Consider the following 18249-nt stretch of genomic DNA (forward strand, 5'->3'; position numbering starts at 1 on the left):
AGATTGCTGCTTTTAGCTAATGCACTGCTAATTTTAGCTAATGTATCACTGCTTTTAGCTAATGTACTGCTAATTTTGGCTAGTAGATTGCTGCTTTTAGCTAATGTACTGCTCATTTTAGCTAATGTATCGTTGCTTTTAGCTAGTATACTGCTAATTTTGGCTAGTAGATTGCTGCTTTAAGCTAATGTATTGCTAATTTTAGCTAGAGTATCACTGCTTTTAGCTAGTGTAGTGCTATTTTTAGCTGCTGCTCTGCTTCTTTCAGGGAGTGTTCTAGATCTTTAGCTAGTTTTCAGATTCTTTATGCTTTAACAACTCAGTTTCAGCTTCTTCAGCAACTTTTGGCTAGTGCATCGCTGCTTTTAGCTAGTGTACTGCTATTTTTAGCTACTGGTCTGCTTCTTTCAGGGAGTGTTCTGGATCTTTAGCTAGTTTTCTGATTATTTTAGCTGTAACAGCTCAGTTTCAGCTTCTTTAGCAACTTTTAGCTAGTGTAGTGCTATTTTTAGTTGCTGCTCTGCTTCTTTCAGGGAGTGTTCTGGATCTTTAGCTAGTTTTCAGATTCTTTATGCTTTAACAACTCAGTTTCAGCTTCTTCAGCAACTTTTGGCTAGTGCATCGCTGCTTTTAGCTAGTGTACTGCTATTTTTAGCTATTGCTCTGCTTCTTTCAGGGAGTGTTCTGGATCTTTAGCTAGTTTTCTGATTATTTTAGCTGTAACAACTCAGTTTCAGCTTCTTTAGCAACTTTTAGCTAGTGTACTGCTATTTTAGTTGCTGCTCTGCTTCTTTCAGAGTTTTCAGATTATGCTTTAACAACTCAGTTTCAGCTTCTTCAGCAACTTTTAGTTTTAGCTACTGCTCTGCTTCTTTTAGGGAGTGTTCTGCATCTTTAGCTATTCTTTTTTTAAATTATTATTTTAGCTTTCACTACTCAGTTTCAGCTTCTTCAGCAACTTTCAGCAGTCCTTCAGCTCTCTGCGGTCAAGACGTAGTTTCACAGAAAATGCCACATCTCTGGTTGGGTGTTATTTTGGATGTGTCTTACGTCAGCGCCTTCATGTTTTTATGTCGTGTTTTCATTATTTCTGCTTTTTTTTTATTTCACTTTTGTTTAAAATAAAAGTTGATTTGAATCAACAGGCGAACAAAAATGTCCCTTTAACAAAGATGAGGTGCTGAACTGAGAAAGCAGCGAAGTAGTAAAATAAATAAATAAATAAACGATGGACCCTGACTTGTGCACGGTGCTGTTTACTTGTTTGTCTGTTGATCCTGATGCCGTTTGTCGCTGCAGGAAGGTGACCTTTGACCTTTCGGCGCTCATCTTCCGCCTTCATGTCAGCTGACAGAAACTTAAAGGAACTGCGGTTGGTTGACGTTGTCTGGCTCGGCCCGACTCCGTTTGACGGTTCTGTTGGACCGCAGCTCGACACTAAAAGTTGAACTGTACCGAAACAAAGAGCAGACAGTGTCTGCGAGCTGGTTTCAGCGCGAGGTAAACACCTAAATGTCGTGCGACCGAAGCGGCGCGAGGCATGAAATTAGCATTTTTAGCATCGACTGCCGGATCTGTTTCTGAAGCTGAGCGACCTGTTTACAAGAACTGAGCCGGCTCGGAGTGTTTTCACTGCGGGGTTTTCTGTCGGCAGATGTGTTCGTTACCTGCAGAGGTCCTGGTACCACGGACTGCTGCTGTCCCCCTCCGCTCCGGACCGAACCAACACACAGCCCAGGCAGACTCCGATCCACAAAGCCGGCCCCAGAGACCCGCGGCGGGTCGGTTTATCCTGGAAGAACATGTTTCTACCGCGCTGGATTCTGCCCGTGGAGCCCAATTAGCAGGACGACATGATACAGCAGAGACTCAGCTCTGAACCGAACCAGTAGGAAGTGATAGCGTCACATGACATGACGTCACGTGACTCTGAGGGCGCTGACTGACGATGCCTTCACGGCGTGTGGGAAAAATAACCACCTGTCGCACTTTAAACTCATGCGAAATAAATTCTCGCATTTTTAGATTTTATCATTATAACAATAAATAATTTCACCACTTAAGTATTTCTTTTTTCTGGGTTACATTTTTTTTTTCCCTCTCCGGGTTGGTATCAGGTGCTGCCTCTAGTGGAGGAGTTCAAGTGTCTCAGGTTCTAGTGAGATGGATGGATGGATAGATAGATGGATGTTTTGACTAGCAGCTGTTAAAATATGTGACTGTACCATCCATCCATAAATGTTAGCATCCATCCAACCTCCCATATGCCTGGCATCCATCCATCCTCTATCCATCAATGTAAACATCCATCCAACCTCCCTTATAACATCTGCCTAGCATCCATACATACATACATACATACATTTTCTTTTGTTTATTTGTGGAAGAGTTATCCATTTTCTTATTTATCATAACACTTTAATGCAGCATGACTGAATCGATTAAATCAACAATTTATTAAATAAACATTCCAGCCTTATTGCTTCTAATCCTTTATTCCACATTGTTCTATTTTTCTGAGTATTGAGCACATATCTGTACAGTCTAAGAGCAGTTTTGGAGAAATTATCCATGACATTTAAATTTAAATGTAGTAAGGAAACATCAACATGAATGGTTTCTTGCTCTTTGCTTCCATCTAGAGTGCATTCTGAAGCAGCACAAAATTCATCAAACAAATAAGCTTTTTTTTTTTTTTTAATATATTTATAGCTTAATTTACTAATTACTTTGGCCTTTCCAGACATAGGTCATGTCCACTGTGTAATTTATTTTTGTTGACAATGTAATTTGGTGAAAAAAATTGCTCTTGTAAGGCTCTTCTATGCAGTGAAACAATAAATTAATGGTAAATCAATGCTTCACTGACTTGACTAGAAAAATGTGAAAACGAACAGTTAATTGTAGAATAAAATCTGTGTTAACAGAATAACATTTTTTAAAAATCCAGATTAAATTTAAGGCGTCCATGAAAGAACATTTGTTTCTCTCTGCCTTTCATAACAGATTTTTAAACTCCAAACATTTTATGAATAGAAGTTATAGCCATTTTGGTCAAACTTTAATAAATAATGTCATGAGAACCAACATGGCAGCACTCAGAGTGCGTGCTGGGGACGACTCTCAGCTACTGCCACATGTAGTTGTTGATTAGCTATAGCATCCACATTGTTAATTTATTTATTCATTTTATTTTCAAACTCCAAAAGTTGTAAGTACACATCCATTAATTGTTTTCTAAAAGTTTATTTAATTTCTGTTCAATGTTTTTTTTTTCATATTTGTAGTACAAACAAAGAAACAAACGCATGCACAAAAACATTATCCTTTATAACGCTGGCAGTGGGTGATAAATGTGTTTATCCTGATGATTGCACAAAACCCATAACTGCACATGGGAGAGGACGCAGCACCTCCTCCTGCTCAGACTGCAGCTGGATGAGGATCAGTGGAAGTGATGTCAGCTGTTCAGATGAGCGGCGGCAGCTGATTTTTCTTATTTAAACCTGAGCGCCAGCAGCCGAGGTGCAGTTTGCCCGTCCGCTTGGTTTTTAACAGAATGTTGCTTTGTTTTATGTGGCTGCTGGGTTTCTGCAGCTCGTCAACAGGTAAACATGCAGTTCACCTCGTGCTCCACTCAGTCCTGCCTGATCATATACATTGATTAGTTATAATGTATATGTTTTTGTTCCTTTGTAGGTGTTCCTGTAAGCTCAACTAATGGAGCTGCCTCTGCATCAGGTTGACCCTCGCTGCCTTCATGTGCACATCTTCACTTCTTAATAACTGCATTAGTTTAACTTGAACTGTTCTTTTTGTAGGAAATGCATCTACACTTTCTATAGTTGACCTGTTCCCAGCTGCCAATCAGACTTCAGAAGGTCGGGTCACATGTTGCAAAAAAGTCACATTATTTTCTTAGTTGATGCCATTTTTATTTTTCAAACACTTAACTAAAACAGTCTTGTTTCAATTTTGCATTAGAAAATTGGAGGTCTCTTTTCTAGAATTTTTTTTATTTATTTATATATATATATATTCCATTTACTTTAGTTGGAGCATTGACTTCAGAATCTGAAGTTTCGAACGTGAGCAGCGAGACGCTGGAAGGTAAAATCTGCAACATTATATTTGTATAAATGCAGTTTGAGAAGTTTAATGTTTGTCTTGTAGAGCTTCAATTGGATTTACCACTTGATGAGGGAGACATCATATTAACGGTAAGACCAATTTTTTTTTTTTTAATTAGCACTTTTGCATACGATATTAAGTAACTTTTTTTTACAAAGAAACTACTCTAAATGTTTGTGGATGTACAGGAAGACAGGAATGCAGTGAGCAGGGTGTGGAAAAATGCTGTTGTCCCTTACATTATCTCTCCAGAAATGGGTATGGATGAACTGTTTGTCACAACTGATTTTCACCAACAAGCTTTAATTGTTTTTAATCTCCTGTTATACAGCTCATCGAACGGCAGATATCGAGAAAGCTTTTAAAATGATAACCTCCTCCACCTGTGTACGCTTCAAGGATCGTACAGATGAAGCAAACTACCTTTATATCAGGACGAGCAAAGGGTGAGGCTTGAAATGATTCTGGTTTTTGTTTAAACTTTTTATTTGCTTTTAAAATGAGAAACCTAAACGCAGTGAACATATAGTCTACAGTAGCCGTGACGTTCTAAAGTTTATTGCTACACAAACATCTGCAGCTGTGGTTTCATTAGTCCACCCTCCCAGTTTCTTGGACTCTTTATTTTCAGTATAAGTCAATTTTAATGTCGCATCTTTCTGATGCTGGCAAAGACTAGCTGCAGTTGACTGTGATCATATTTGACCCTGAATTTTGGTTGTGTAGACTGTAGAAACAACACAAACTTTAATTTTATGTGGCCAATAGTCTTGACCGTAAAATAATTCCACCCTTAAACTGTTCAAATCACATCCTGCAGAGATGACTCACTGGTTTTGATTCCAGCTGTGCGTCGTACATCGGCTGCCTGGGAGGCTCTCAGTCAGTTTACTTTGCAGACGCGTGTTCTGTGGGGAACATATGCCACGAGCTCGTTCATGCTCTGGGTTTGCACCATGAACACAACCGCCAGGACCGAGACCTCTACATATCAGTGAAGTGGACCCACATAGCCCCAGGTAAACACATCTGTTTACAGGATGTTTATTCAATTGGCTCAATCCTCTCTTGTAAATGAGTCCCTGAGGCTCAATGGGATTAACCTGTAAGGTTTATTAGGGGACTGGGAATCCCCTTGAACTCCTGCAGCTTGACTTGGTCAAATATACAAAGGGTTGAACAAATTTAAAATTTGGCATTCCATCCTATAAATGCTGTAAATTATAATGAATGAAGAAACCTTTGGCTGCTCTGTTCAGTGTTGCCAGTGGATCGTCCTCGATCTCAGCATCCTCCTGTCTTTCCATCTGCTGTTGTTCAATGCATCCACAAACCTTCTCTGGTCTTCTCGTCCCTCCTCCCTGGCATATTCATCCTTTGTCAACTACGAACAGTCCCTTCACATGTCCACACCGTCTCAGCCCTGCCTCAGTCTTCGTCGTTCAACCAACTGTAGGGTGGCAACTAGACTGCTAGTTTGAGACCATCTTAAACTAAAACGGGCTGGCAGGTCAGATCTCAGGACCAATGATGGTCTGTTTGCAAATGAACATTTTGAACTGAACAGTAGGGAGCAGGTGGAGGTTTAGTGAGGTGGGGACATGCTGTGGATGAGGAAGGTTGGAACGATGAAGATGCTGGCAGCATGAAAGTTTGATAGTTGGCACTGTAGCCTCACAGCAAGGAGGTCCTGGGTTCAATCCCTGGGTTGGACCTGGGGCCTCTGTGGGTTTTTCCCAAGATACTCTGGTTTCCTCCCACAGTTCAAAATCTGCATGTTGGGCTGTCTTCATGCCCAGGCCTCTGTTGCAAAAGGGATCCGATCTCACTGGGATTTGCCTGAGTTTAATAATTTTAAATTGAATGCAATGAAGGTGAATAAATCCTGGGGTGGTCAACTACGCAGAACATGCGAGGTAACATCAGACGGGATGGAGAAGAGTGTTTTGATTTGTGACAAGATGGCTGCAAGAGGGAAAGTTTTCAAGACTGAGGCTTATGATGTGTGTTGAACCGTGGCACCAACAGATGGGAGGTGGTTCTGGAGGTTGCAGACATGACTAAATTAGGATTTCTCATTCAGAGGGACCAAAATGAACAATATTTAAAAAAAATGCATCAGTGACTGCTTAAAGGTGGAGATGGGTTAGATGAGGCTGAGATGGTTTGGACATGAGAAGAGGATGGTTCATGAAGGAGGCTCTGCATGAGGACGCTGAAGATGAGATGAGATGGAATTTGCTGTGTAGATCTCAAACGGGATCAGCTTCAATAAAAGGAGTCGGGGTTTTTTTTTTTTTTTTTTAAGTTTATGCCTAAAGATGTATGTTCACCTCCAGAAAGCCCTGTCAAACTGTGGCAGTTGACCAATTTTTTATTTTCCATTTTTCAGACCAGAAAAAGAACTTTGAAATTAAACGAGGAGACCTCCTGGACCTGCCTTATGACCTTGGATCAATCATGCACTATGGAACGTAAGTTGTAACTCCTCTTGGATTCTCTAATCCAAGACGTGACAATCCCAAGGGTGATAGACTTTATCAACCTAAAGTGCAGTTAAAGCCTTAATCTACAGTGAGGACAAACTCCTTCAGACGTCTACAGAGAAACTTAAGACGAGACAGAACCTCAGGCCATGACTCGGCTGTTCCTTACACTTTGAAGTGGAAGACACTCTTTACAGTCTTAGTCATATTTTAGACAAGACGACAGGAAAACGACTTTTGTTAAGAGTTTAAATTGAATTAGACTCTGGTTTCAACTTAACATGCAGCCCTGACCAAACTTGAACAAATTCAGAACTTCATACAGTTTGACAACCTGTGACCAAACAACCCTCAGTTGCTGAGTCTTTGAGGTTCCTCATTGTATTTCATCGGTCTCTCAGGTCTTATTTCAGCATAGATGGAAGTCCAACGATTGTGTCCAAAGACTCTCGCAGGAGGATCGGTCAAAGGTCTCATCTGAGCAAGCTGGACATCAAGAAACTGAACGCACTTTATCACTGCAGTCGGTAACATTCTCCGGTTTATTTTATTATGCAAACTGTTGCAAATGTATTGACACATCTCTTCTTCTTACAGGCAAATAAAGAAGTGACTTTGATAACTGCACCAGATTTCCAATAAAGATTTAAATTAATCAAGTTTTATTCTTGGGACGTTGGATTTTCACCACTATACCTAAACTTCTTCCGTATCGCTCATTTATGAGACGAGCTCCCGTTAGCGGTTATCCAGCAGACCTGAGTAGCCGAGACCCCAGACCAGCTGGATGATGGTCCAGAGTTTGTGTAGTGCCAAGCCCCAAGTTTGCAGCCCATTCACGTTTCCAAATGATTTTCCTTGCTCAGTGACCCACGTGCTGAAAAGCAGACCCTGGTCATTGCAGTTCCATAGTCTGAAAAATGGCACTAGGGACTCCAGCAACCAGTTGACTGCGTTCCAGGGTCCAGAGCGGGCGACAATGAAGACCATCTGAAACTGCTGACTTGAATAATGTGGGTTTTAGTAGAATGGTCAGTTTTTATGGCCTGCAGGTGAGATTCACCTGAACTTTCACTGAAACAAATCTAAAAGTATAATTTATGCTTATTAAATCAATGTATTCAATATAACTAGATCATTGTAGTCGCAATTTTTTTTTTTTTTTTTTTTTTTGCCCGGATCAAGACCAATGTCAATTTTTCCAAATTGGATGCTATAGAGCTCATAATGAAGTCTTCAAAACAACTGAGGGAGGATCGTCACCAATTTTTGGGTCAGGGGTCTCTTTTTGGTGAGGGATAACAAAAGAAATGACGACGTTCTTCATCACCTGTCCTAGAAAATTTTTGAAAATCTTAAAGTAGCTGTAGCTCAATTAAATGGCAAGAGGTCAGAAAAATGGTAACAACAGTTGTGATTCTACATATCACTCTGAGTTGGTATTTAAAAAAGGGCTTAATTGTAACATTTCAAGAGGACTTCCCCTGTTAGCTAGACAATTGGGTTTGCGATCAAAGATTATTTTTTTTAATATTTATAATGTCCTGGATGACTGGGAATCTTCTCCCACATACAGCAAGGTATAACATTTGGACTGGACGACCAACGCTGTGTACACCGAACAATGATCAGAACTCTTTTTCAAGTTATGTATTGACTCTTCACTCTAATTTTTACATTAATTATATATAATCATCATTGCTGAATTTTGTTGCTATATTGCTGTTCACTGCAAATCATTTAAATTAAAGGCAAAGCATAAAAAATAAAGTTAGGATCATTATTGCCATCCTCTCGTGTTCGTGGATTCTGGATACCTGGTTCAACCCTAATTTCATGAAGGAGGTTTTTAATGGTTTTCTCAGCTGCGAATCATTTAAACATCAGTGTTCTGGAACCTGGACACTAAAAATCAACCAGATCAGTAACAATTGCAATCTGCAAGAAGGTGAGCGGCTGTTTAATGCGAGTTTCCTTGTGGACAATAACCCAACCCTAGCTGCTAGGTTGGATGAACTGCGAGGTGGAAAATAAGGGTGTGACTCACAGATGGTCGTTAGTCTGGGTGAACCACTTTTACACACAGCCTAAATTGGGTTCGGTTCAATTTACTCTGGGTTATACTTGTTATACATACTGTCCACAGTATCCCCTTGGAGGTGAGGATTAGCGAACGAGCCAGTTAGTAGTTGCACTGGGCAGAAAAACTAAGTACAGTAAAATTGTTATTCACGTCAGCAGTAATGACGATATAAACCACAAAAATATTGTTATATTAAATACAATTGCTTTACCAGAACAAAACAATAAAATCATTAAATGTGGATTACTGTATCACGGCTTTCTGCTAAATCCTTGTTAATGATCTGATAATGATCATCATACCAATTTATTCTGACAGAAACCTGGTTGAAACGAAGATTTTGTTAGTATAAATTAATCCACTCCACCTAATTTAAATTTTCATGCTCCTAGAACAGGTCGAGGTGAAGGAGTAGCTGCAATCTTTCAGTCAGGATTATTGATTTATGCTAAACCAATTATTTATAATTCTTGAGTCGTTTCTCACCTAAAATGTAAATCTGAATTGCCACTTTTATTATTTATTGTCTACCAGGTCCTTATTCTCAGTTTTTGTCTGAATTCTCAGATTTAAAAAAAAAAATCTGACATTGAATACTGATAGTCATGGGGGATTTCAATATTCATGTAGATGTTGAAAGTGATAGCTTAAGCATAGCCTCTAATAATTTAATGTAATCAATTGGTTTTACCCAGTAAATAACTAGTGATAACTAACTACTAGATAAATACTAGTGAAAGTGGTAATTCAGATTTCCATTTTAGGTGAGAGAGTGAGGGACAATGACTCAAGAAAAAGACAAAGAGGAAGGTTAAGATGCTGTATATGGATGCAGAGAGGACATGGAGGTGGAGGAGGATGACTCTCTGTGGAGACCCCTGAAGAGGAAAAAGCCAAAAGAACTGGTTTTACCCGAAATGTCCACTCATCTACTCATTCTCATCATCACACTCTTGATCTGGTTCTGACCAATGGCGATCAAGTACTTATTAATACGTTCTCAATCTTGTTTTGTCTGTTTTTATTAACCTTTGAGTTTACATTAAATGACTACACAGCCACTGAGTAAATTTCATCTTAGCAGAAAATGTTTTAACCAAATTTAAAGATTTTCTTCCATCGTTGTTTTTAAGAACACCTGGACCGATCATTCTGTTTGTTTCTCCTTCCTGTTCCTCTCAAACCCCAGCCGGTCGAAACAGACGGCCCGTGGTTCTGCTGGAGGTTTCTTCCTGTTAAAAGGGAGTTTTTCCTTTCCACTGTCACCTTTTGTGCTTGCTCAGGATGGGAGACTGCGACGAAGTGAAGATTCAACACAATCTGCTGCTTCCGTAGATAAATAACTTTACTAATTAGCTTTTTTAAATGTATATAAATGTTTCTGTTCAGTGCTCTGAGACAACTTCTCTTGTGACTTGGCGCTATATAAACTGAAATGATAAACGAGTAACTTTGAACAACGTTCTAAAATGTTTTGTATTTTTATTTTTTTCATTAAAAGTCTAATGCAACTTTATTTCTGTGGGGAGACTTTATTGCATCCAGAAATGACTCGTCTGTACTAAAGTCTTGTGAGGAAGTTGGAAAGAAGGGAAGCTGAAAAGATTGCCCCAAAAATGTAAATCATTAAGATTAATTAAAATGATAGAGAGCAAAAATAAATAAATAAATAAAAATACTGGTACTCCACAAAAATATGCTTTAAGAACAGAAGTGATAGATTTGTGACAAAATTCTGCATTTTCAAACCCATTCTTTACTTTACAATCTTACAGAATCCCCAATCCTTTATTTTAAATCCGTAGAATTATGTACACATTAGCACATTGTAACAAAGATGTTGGAAAAATTATCCCCAACATTTAAAACTTGGAAGAAACTTTAAATTTGAATTCCTGTTTGTGCTCTGTACTGCCATCTAGTGTTCAGAAGAACAGTCTGAAGGTTTATTCTTTAAATTCCAGAAGGAAATTCTAAATCTATTTGCATCATAATAAACTCATTAAATTTAAAATATTACTTTTGTATCTTCAAACTTTAGCCTTAATGGGCAGGTTGCTTTGTCCCAGCTGGGAGGAGCTGCCCAACCTTATGGGCAGGTCTTTCTGCTGAGCGCAGGAAGCTGTGCCTGATGGTGCTTTGCAGAGGATGATCAGCATCTTCAGGGGTGTCTTCTCAGATACTGCCTCTGAGTCCAAGTCCCAGAACAGGACCTCACCAGTTTGTTTGGTCCCGCTTTGTCCCTCATCACGGCACAAAAAAGGCAAGTGTCCACCACAGGCTGATGGAACGTCTACAGATCACTGTAGATGTTAATGGAGCCCAGCTTCCTCGATCAGTAGACTCCGTCTCTTTCTGTGGAGTGTCTCCATATCCAGACTGGTCCAGTTTGTCATCTAGCTGTCGACCCAGTAGTTTAAAGGTCCTGATCTTCTCTACATTAACCCCTTCAATGGGCGAGGGACGGAGAGGTTTGTTCCTTCCATCTCCTCGGTCTTGGAGTTCATCTGCAGATGCTTTGGTTTGTTTCATCTTCACTGGAACTGAGGAAAATGTCAGTTTCCTGAAGAAGTCAGACAGTTTGTTCTACATGGGACACGTTAAACTTTATTAGAAAATCAAGAGCAAAAAGCCTGAAATGTGTAGAAGTTTCTTCATTTAAAGATCACGCTAGTTATTATCATTTAACCCTTTAACAACTGGCTGCAGTTGTAAATGTTCTTGCATGTGTTTTATTGTCTGCCTGTTGCTTTTCTTTTAAGATTTTTTTTTTTTTCATCTGGTGTGAAACATTTTGTGGATGAAAGATTCTTTATAAATAAAGTTGGACTGATATGCATCACTAAGTCTTTTCTTTGGCGTAAAGAGCGTTTTTGTTTTGTGGCTGTTTTTAGGCGTAAACTGTAACGAGGATCTACTAGATTATATAAAAAACAAAGTGGTAAATACAAACCCATAAAGATTGATCTATCCTGAATCCTTCCAGTCCATGAAGGCTTAGTGTTTAGTCCTGGTCTCTGGGCCAAACTGCATGTTTTACATGTTTCCCCGCTCCAGCACGCCTGAGTCAGTGGTTGAACGACCTCTTTATGTCCCACGGAAGTCTGTTAATCACACATTGATTCAAATCAAGTGTGTTACAGCAGAGAAATATCAAAAACATGCAGGATAGTGGCCTTCAAGGACCAGACATTGTTGTATTAAAAATAACAGCATCCCCTGATGTCCAGACTTTAGCTGCAGGATGAGAATCAGCTGAAGTGATCTCAGCTGTTCAGATCATTTAAGGCAGCTGTTTTTCAGATATAAACCCAAACAGCAGCTCTTTTCCGTTGAGCAAAAATGTTGCTGCCTTTTGTGACGTGGCTGCTGGCCTGCAGCTTGTCCACAGGTAAACTCTGAAATATTCCAACTGCTTTTGTTAAATGCTGCTGATTAATACCCTTTAATATTCTGCAGGCGTTCCTGTCAAATCACTGGACGGATCTACTTCTTCAGGTTGACTATTTATTTTATTTATTTAACTTTGCTGTTTTTGTCAAAAAAAATTTATTTTTATTTTATTTGTTTCTAGGAAATGCCACCATTCCTGCACCAGCCAGTAATCAGACTTTAGGAGGTAAATTTTACTTTTTAACCAAAATTAAATGCTTATTCATCTGAGAAACTTTAGTTTTTCTTCTTGTGCTAATTAAAAACACTCCAAATAAAATTTAACTGTTGTGCTCCTGGGCTAAATGGGTTTTGTAAAAATGTGAATTCTATGACTTGACTTGCTGTTGGTGCAGAGGTTTTGGTGTTTTACAACGTGCGAGCAGAGCTAGCTGCTGAAATGTGTTTTACGTGTTGCAGAGGTGCAAAGTGACATGCCAGTTCAAGAAGGAGACATGCTGGTGGATGTGAGTAACGGAGAAATCTTTAATTTTATTTGCATGAACCTTTAATGTGACTAGGATTGCAAAAGTTGAATGTAATTGTTACATCTGACCTGCAGGAAGACAGGAATGCTGTGAACATGGTGTGGGGTGATGCAATTGTCCCTTATGAAATCAATCCAAATGTTGGTGAGTTGCAGCTCGAGCTATTAACCGTTTTCTATATATGGTAAAACTTGTTTAATTCCTTTCTAACCTCTTCCAACTCGACCAGCTTCTCGAACGGCAGATATCCTGGCAGCTTTCAACATGATCATGAGGTCCACGTGCATTCGCTTCCAGCCACACACCAATGAATATAACTACATTGAAATTAAGAACGGAGCAGGGTGAGACTTAAAATATTTCTAAATGCAAAAAAAACCTGCTTTTTGTCTATGGGTAATCTGGATTTTTAAATTCCAGCTGTTCATCGTTTGTCGGGTGCCGTGGAGGTTCCCAGCCTGTGTACTTTGACAAAACGTGCTCTGTGGGGAACCTGTGCCATGAGCTCATTCATGGTCTGGGGTTGTTTCACGAACACACCCGTCCAGACCGAGATCAACACATCACCATCAACTGGTCAAATATCATGCCGGGTAAAACGTGCACCCCGTTCAGTCAGTTAGCGTACAAAATACTGTCGAGACTTAAAATGACTCGTTTTTCTTTTAGGCAAGGAAGGAAACTTTGAGATTAATCCAGGAAATACTCTGAACCTGCCTTATGACTACGGTTCTATAATGCATTATGGATCGTAAGTTGCAACCATTCTGACCAGGTTAAACCATTTGTGTGAAACTTTTTTTCTAATGTACCTCGTTTGTTGCAGGGCTTACTTCAGTGTTGACGGAAGTCCAACTATAGTGACCAAAGAAGGAGGAAGTATCGGTCAACGGAAACAACTGAGCCAACTGGATGCACAGAAACTGAATGCGCTCTACCACTGCTGAAAGGACTGTTTAAAAAAAATAACTGTCAAATCTGTTGTAGATGAAAAGATGACGATAAGCTACAATAACACTGGAGATTTAATAAAACTGTTAAACCACATTAGAGTTCATTTTCTCACTGGGTCATTATACAAGTGTTGAACTAGCCCAATGCTTGGAAATGAGAGTAACTGGTTAATTTAGGCATTAATCTACTTTCCTCTGGTCAGACGTCGCTAGACTTTCAATCTGCAGCTTTTCAAACTGAAATCCCAGTTTGGTCCACAACAGTTTTCACAGGGCAGCTGATTTTTATAAATAACATCTACAGAGAGTGAAGACTTTAAATTGTAAATCTTGTGACCGTTTGCCTAAAACTAAGTACACCAGTTTGAAATGCAAGTGAGACTGAAAAGATGCCATTCATAATGGGAGAAACTGGACTGTTTTTCTTCAGGTAAAGGGTTTACTTGAGCTTGCAGCCATCCATTCTCTTTACCTGCTGCTTTTCAAATCACAGATCTTGCCGTGCGGTAGGCGGGGTACACATGGGAGACAAATGAGACCATTCTCTCAACCAAGAAACGGTTACCAGTTTAACATGTTTTTGGTCTGTGGGAGGAAACTTGGAGAAAACTCATGCATGCAAACTCGACCCAGAAAGGCCCCCAGGCCAGGATTTGAACCGGCGACCTTCTCTTTGTGGGGCAACAACTCTACCAGCTGTGCTGCATAACTTGCAACTAGCAACAAAATTCAATTTCTAAATTTTTAAAATGGAATCTCAACTCTTTCTGGTTCATACACAAACCAAATGAATCACTTTTCCATTTGTTTTCTACTCTGGCTGCACAGTAAACTGGTCCGCTTCAATATTTCATGATCTACATTTTTGTCACCCGAGCCTCATGTGGGTATCAAGTCCAGTGAGTCTAGATTGACTAAATGTTATCCAGCGATGGTCCATGCAGCTGTTTCAAGCCTCATTTAGGCCTCCTCTGTGTTAACTGGGCCGTGGACACTCGGGTCTGACTCCAACATTGTTAACTGATGCCTGGTTTATCTGTAGGAGGAGCTCCGAGGCAGTTCTGTCTGCAAGGTGAGCCCAAAGGACGGACCAGGACCTGCCAGAAGAAACGGGTGTGCTCACACTGGGGTAAACCAATTATTTCACTTGTCCTACGGGAATTATTCTAAAACTTTAAGCTTTATGAATTTATTTTTAAACAATGTGTTTTTAAATTAAAACTGAATTGCATTTTATTTATTGTGGGATAAAAACTGGGCTGGATTTGTGTTTAACCAAACTTGTGTTTGCATCAGAGTGAAATGAAGCTCTTCGTTTTAATCTCTGGAAACGTTCGCAGCTAATGAATAATTTTAAGTGTCAGCGAGCATGTTGGCCGTCTGCAGCTGCACTCCGATCCTTTTTTTGTTTTTTTTGGCTCTGATGGGTCGACGAAGTGTCAGGTTAGTTTGGGCTTCTCAGATTTACTAAATGCTTCAGTTCACACGTGGAGCAGCCAGGGAATTAAACCGTTCGTTCTTATAAATACTGAGACCAGATTACAGCTTAGACGCATTTGGGATGAAGGTAAATCATCTGAAGTTTTACTTTTCATTGTAATTATCGTGGCGCTCAGTTTTATTTCCTAACATGGTATCCAGCTTTTCTATTATCTAATAATTTAAATAAAACTAATAAAATACTATCCAGGAAAAAAAAGTTTTAAAGAAGGAAAACGTTCAGTTGTGCTTAAAATTTAACTATTTAAGGGAAACTTATGAAAAATTCTTTAAACTTGAGTTCAAACTTATTCATTTAATTTAATTTAATCAATTTTTAATTGCTGTTTTTTTATTAAAGTTTATGAACAGGGGAGAGCTGATGATTTTAGAGCTTTTGTCTGCAGCCCAACTTGATGTGATGCAGGTAAAACAGCAGGTGCACACTTCTGCAAACTTGTAAAATAAATAAAAATAAAAATAGATGGTCGCAGGTTGCCTTTATCCACATGATGTCACCGTGACCCCAGGAGGCAATAACATTAGCTTTAAAAGCAATAAATTAAAGTTCAAATTATTTCATACTGAGGGTCAGTAGCATCACAATCAGCCAGCAATAAATTATTAGCTAAATGTGTCATTTATTAATTAAAGCTGAACTTAAATATATTAAATCGATACATGTAACAGTATGTAAATCAATTAACAGTTAGGATGTGATGATTGGAAAGTGATCGTGCATTTATCACTCTGTGTGTTCATTTGTCTGTTAGCAAAATATCTCTTGAACCACTGGAGTGATTTAAAGAAACTCTTGGAAAGCGATCGGACAGATTTAACCTTTGCTGCCACATCTAATCAGCCTCAGCAAACGCATAAATTACTTTTGTTCACTCTCTTTTACAAATGTTGAGTTAAATTAGTAGTGGTAGTAGCTGAAAGCCATCCACATCACGTACTCTGAGTGATCTTACATTGTTTTCAACGTTAGATAAAAGAAACCACAACTTTATGATTAAAGTTTAACAGGAAAGGCAGCTGTCGATATGATCTATTTATTATGAGTTATTTAAATGTGTCATTATCTGGACAAAGTATTTTAAAGAAAAGTAATTATTTAATTTTTAATTATGTGCTCTAGTACGTCACAAAATAAAGTAATTATTTTTATGGATCAAACGAACGAAAAAAAAAAATTCCCATTATAATAAATTATTGACACTTTATTATTATTATTTTTATTCACTTGTGACTCTTTGGACGATCTAATCTGAGAGCGAACCTACAGATGTTTATTTATGATGGACATTTGAGTCCTTATGAGTTATTCAGCCAGAGTTATTAAAACTTCACTGAGCTTTTGTTTTTACAATATTATCCACACGATATTTTTAACTCATTCATTGTGGACGTGACTCAGTTTGCTGAGTTTTGCTCAAGTTTAAGTCAACGTTATTGTCGTTTCCGTCACGTGGTGCATGAGGTGGAACGAAATTATGTAAGTTTACAGGGTCCCAGTTACATCCAAAAATAGCAAAAATACAAAGTATAAAAAGAAACGGTAAATAAGGATATAAGATATACGCTAAACACTAATAATGTGTAACAGTTTTGGATTTCTCTTCAGAACAATAAAGCTGTAAATTAATAAACTAAATCTCTCTTCACTGAGTTGGTTTCTTTCCAAACCTGCGATGCAAAAGTACCCAAATATCAATAAGATGAACTTGAAAACCCTTCTGCTCCGCTTCAAATCAAATAATAATTATATGAACTGTAGCTGCATGGCTGCCTCCCTGGTGTTCCGACTGCACGACCGAGGCCCAGAGTTGGTGAGAGAAGTGCTCCTGGAGCGAGGATGGGAGGAATATGACAGGAGGAGGCAGGAGGACGAAGACTGGAACCTTTACTGGCGGGGGTCCACGTTCCCAACTTCAGATTATCACAACCTGCTGCCATGGCAACGCCTCAACCACCATCCCAAAACTGCTGGCATCACGCGCAAGGTGACAGTCTGACATAAGTTGTGATAAAATCTTAAAAAATGACGCTTTGCTTCCAAATATCTGGTTATTTTTCTGTGCCTGAACATGAAATAACGACCCCCGTCTCCATGTAGCTCGCAAAACTGACATTTTGACGAGTCTCGAGTCTGAATAATTATTTTGTTCATCGAAAATGAAAGATTTTAACTAAAATAGGTCTCCAGTTGTATCTGTCATGGTAGACGGAGAAAACAAGGGAACAAATGGTTTTGGATGTTTTACTTTTTACCCTCAGGTCAGTTTAGATGTTCTGTCTGAGGAGCAGAAAACTTTCCCAAAGTAAATTATCCACAAGCTATTTAATTTACGGTTCAATTTAGCTACAAATAAAACTCGGAGCCCTGCCCAAACAAACATGGGTTTGAAGCAAAACTAAATTTTTGCTTCATTTGCGTCTCGTTCTCATGAAAACAGGTTTTTAGGTGAGAAAATGTGTCTTAATAAAAAGTTTTCATATTAAAGCATTAAAAAATAAATGTGTATCCATGTGTACTTGACAAACTGAAATAATGAGGATGTGATTATGTTGCTTCGTACTGAACATGTACAAACAGAACCCATGAAACCTCAGCCCCCCGGTGGCCCCCCCGGTGCCCCCCCCCCCTTTGCCTGACAAATTTATCCTGAATAACAAGCTTTTGTTTGATGTATATGTTTAATGTCCCCTGGCTATGTGGTGTTAGTACAATCTCATAAACATGAAAAACAATATAGTTTTCAAAAAGTTATTTTTTGTTGTAAAAACAAAAAATCCTGGAAGGTAGATTACCTGAATAAGGACCAGGGTCTCAGGAGGTTACACTTACAATGTTCTGTTTTTATTTAAAAAATAAATGTAGGGAGAAGCTCCAATATGTTGACTGCTCTGTTGTCAATAAACAATAAATATATTTTTTATTTAACTTTTATTCATACAGGTAGTCTTGAGTCACGAGGACTCGTTTTCAAGAGAGACCTGTTTTAGACAGACAACAATTTACAACAGAAAAAGCTATTTAAAAAAATCTGTTGTAAAAACTGTTACTGACAACAACATAGTCCTGTTAGCAATGAGGTTCTGTTAGCAGCATGATCCTGTTGGCAGCATGGTCCTGTTAGCAGCATGGTCCTGTTAGCAGCATGGTCCTGTTAGCAGAGTGATTCTGTTAGCAG

The 18249-nt window shown here is 38.9% G+C and overlaps 4 protein-coding genes across 5 annotated transcripts in view; 3 read left to right on the top strand and 1 right to left on the bottom strand.

Moving 5' to 3' along the window:
• The window catches only part of igf2r (insulin-like growth factor 2 receptor), a 66421-nt gene extending 64598 nt beyond the window's left edge, over positions 1–1823 (bottom strand). The window contains exon 1 of the mRNA XM_037685955.1: positions 1668–1823. Within this exon, the coding sequence (XP_037541883.1) occupies positions 1668–1804 (137 nt within the window). The 5' untranslated portion in view covers positions 1805–1823. The remainder of the gene's footprint in view (positions 1–1667) is intronic.
• A 1707-nt stretch (positions 1824–3530) lies between these two features.
• On the top strand, positions 3531–7272 carry LOC119418374 (zinc metalloproteinase nas-14-like). The gene is made up of 11 exons (XM_037685654.1): positions 3531–3608; positions 3700–3741; positions 3822–3881; positions 4054–4110; positions 4174–4220; positions 4320–4389; positions 4463–4577; positions 4978–5150; positions 6524–6605; positions 7019–7140; positions 7215–7272. Exons 1-11 carry the CDS (start codon positions 3560–3562, stop codon positions 7220–7222), a joined length of 825 nt encoding a protein of 274 aa, XP_037541582.1. The 5' UTR covers positions 3531–3559; the 3' UTR covers positions 7223–7272.
• Positions 7273–12037: 4765 nt separating this feature from the next.
• LOC119418375 (zinc metalloproteinase nas-14) lies at positions 12038–13667 on the top strand. Of its 2 annotated transcripts, none has more exons than XM_037685655.1 (9): positions 12038–12091; positions 12160–12198; positions 12275–12319; positions 12553–12599; positions 12695–12764; positions 12850–12964; positions 13041–13213; positions 13290–13371; positions 13447–13667. In XM_037685655.1, exons 1-9 carry the CDS (start codon positions 12043–12045, stop codon positions 13565–13567), a joined length of 741 nt encoding a protein of 246 aa, XP_037541583.1. In that variant the 5' UTR covers positions 12038–12042; the 3' UTR covers positions 13568–13667. The 2 variants fall into 2 exon arrangements, with proteins under 2 accessions (XP_037541583.1, XP_037541584.1); XM_037685656.1 differs by having other exon boundaries at positions 12299–12319.
• Positions 13668–16836: 3169 nt separating this feature from the next.
• Positions 16837–18249, top strand: part of ttll2 (tubulin tyrosine ligase-like family, member 2) — a 5651-nt gene continuing 4238 nt past the window's right edge. Inside the window, exon 1 of the mRNA XM_037685657.1 lies at positions 16837–17058. Coding sequence (XP_037541585.1) covers positions 16837–17058 — 222 coding nt within the window. The remainder of the gene's footprint in view (positions 17059–18249) is intronic.

Source organism: Nematolebias whitei, chromosome 12 (assembly GCF_014905685.2).
Source record: "Nematolebias whitei isolate Nwh7 chromosome 12, NemWhi1, whole genome shotgun sequence".
Taxonomy (NCBI): domain Eukaryota; kingdom Metazoa; phylum Chordata; class Actinopteri; order Cyprinodontiformes; family Rivulidae; genus Nematolebias; species Nematolebias whitei.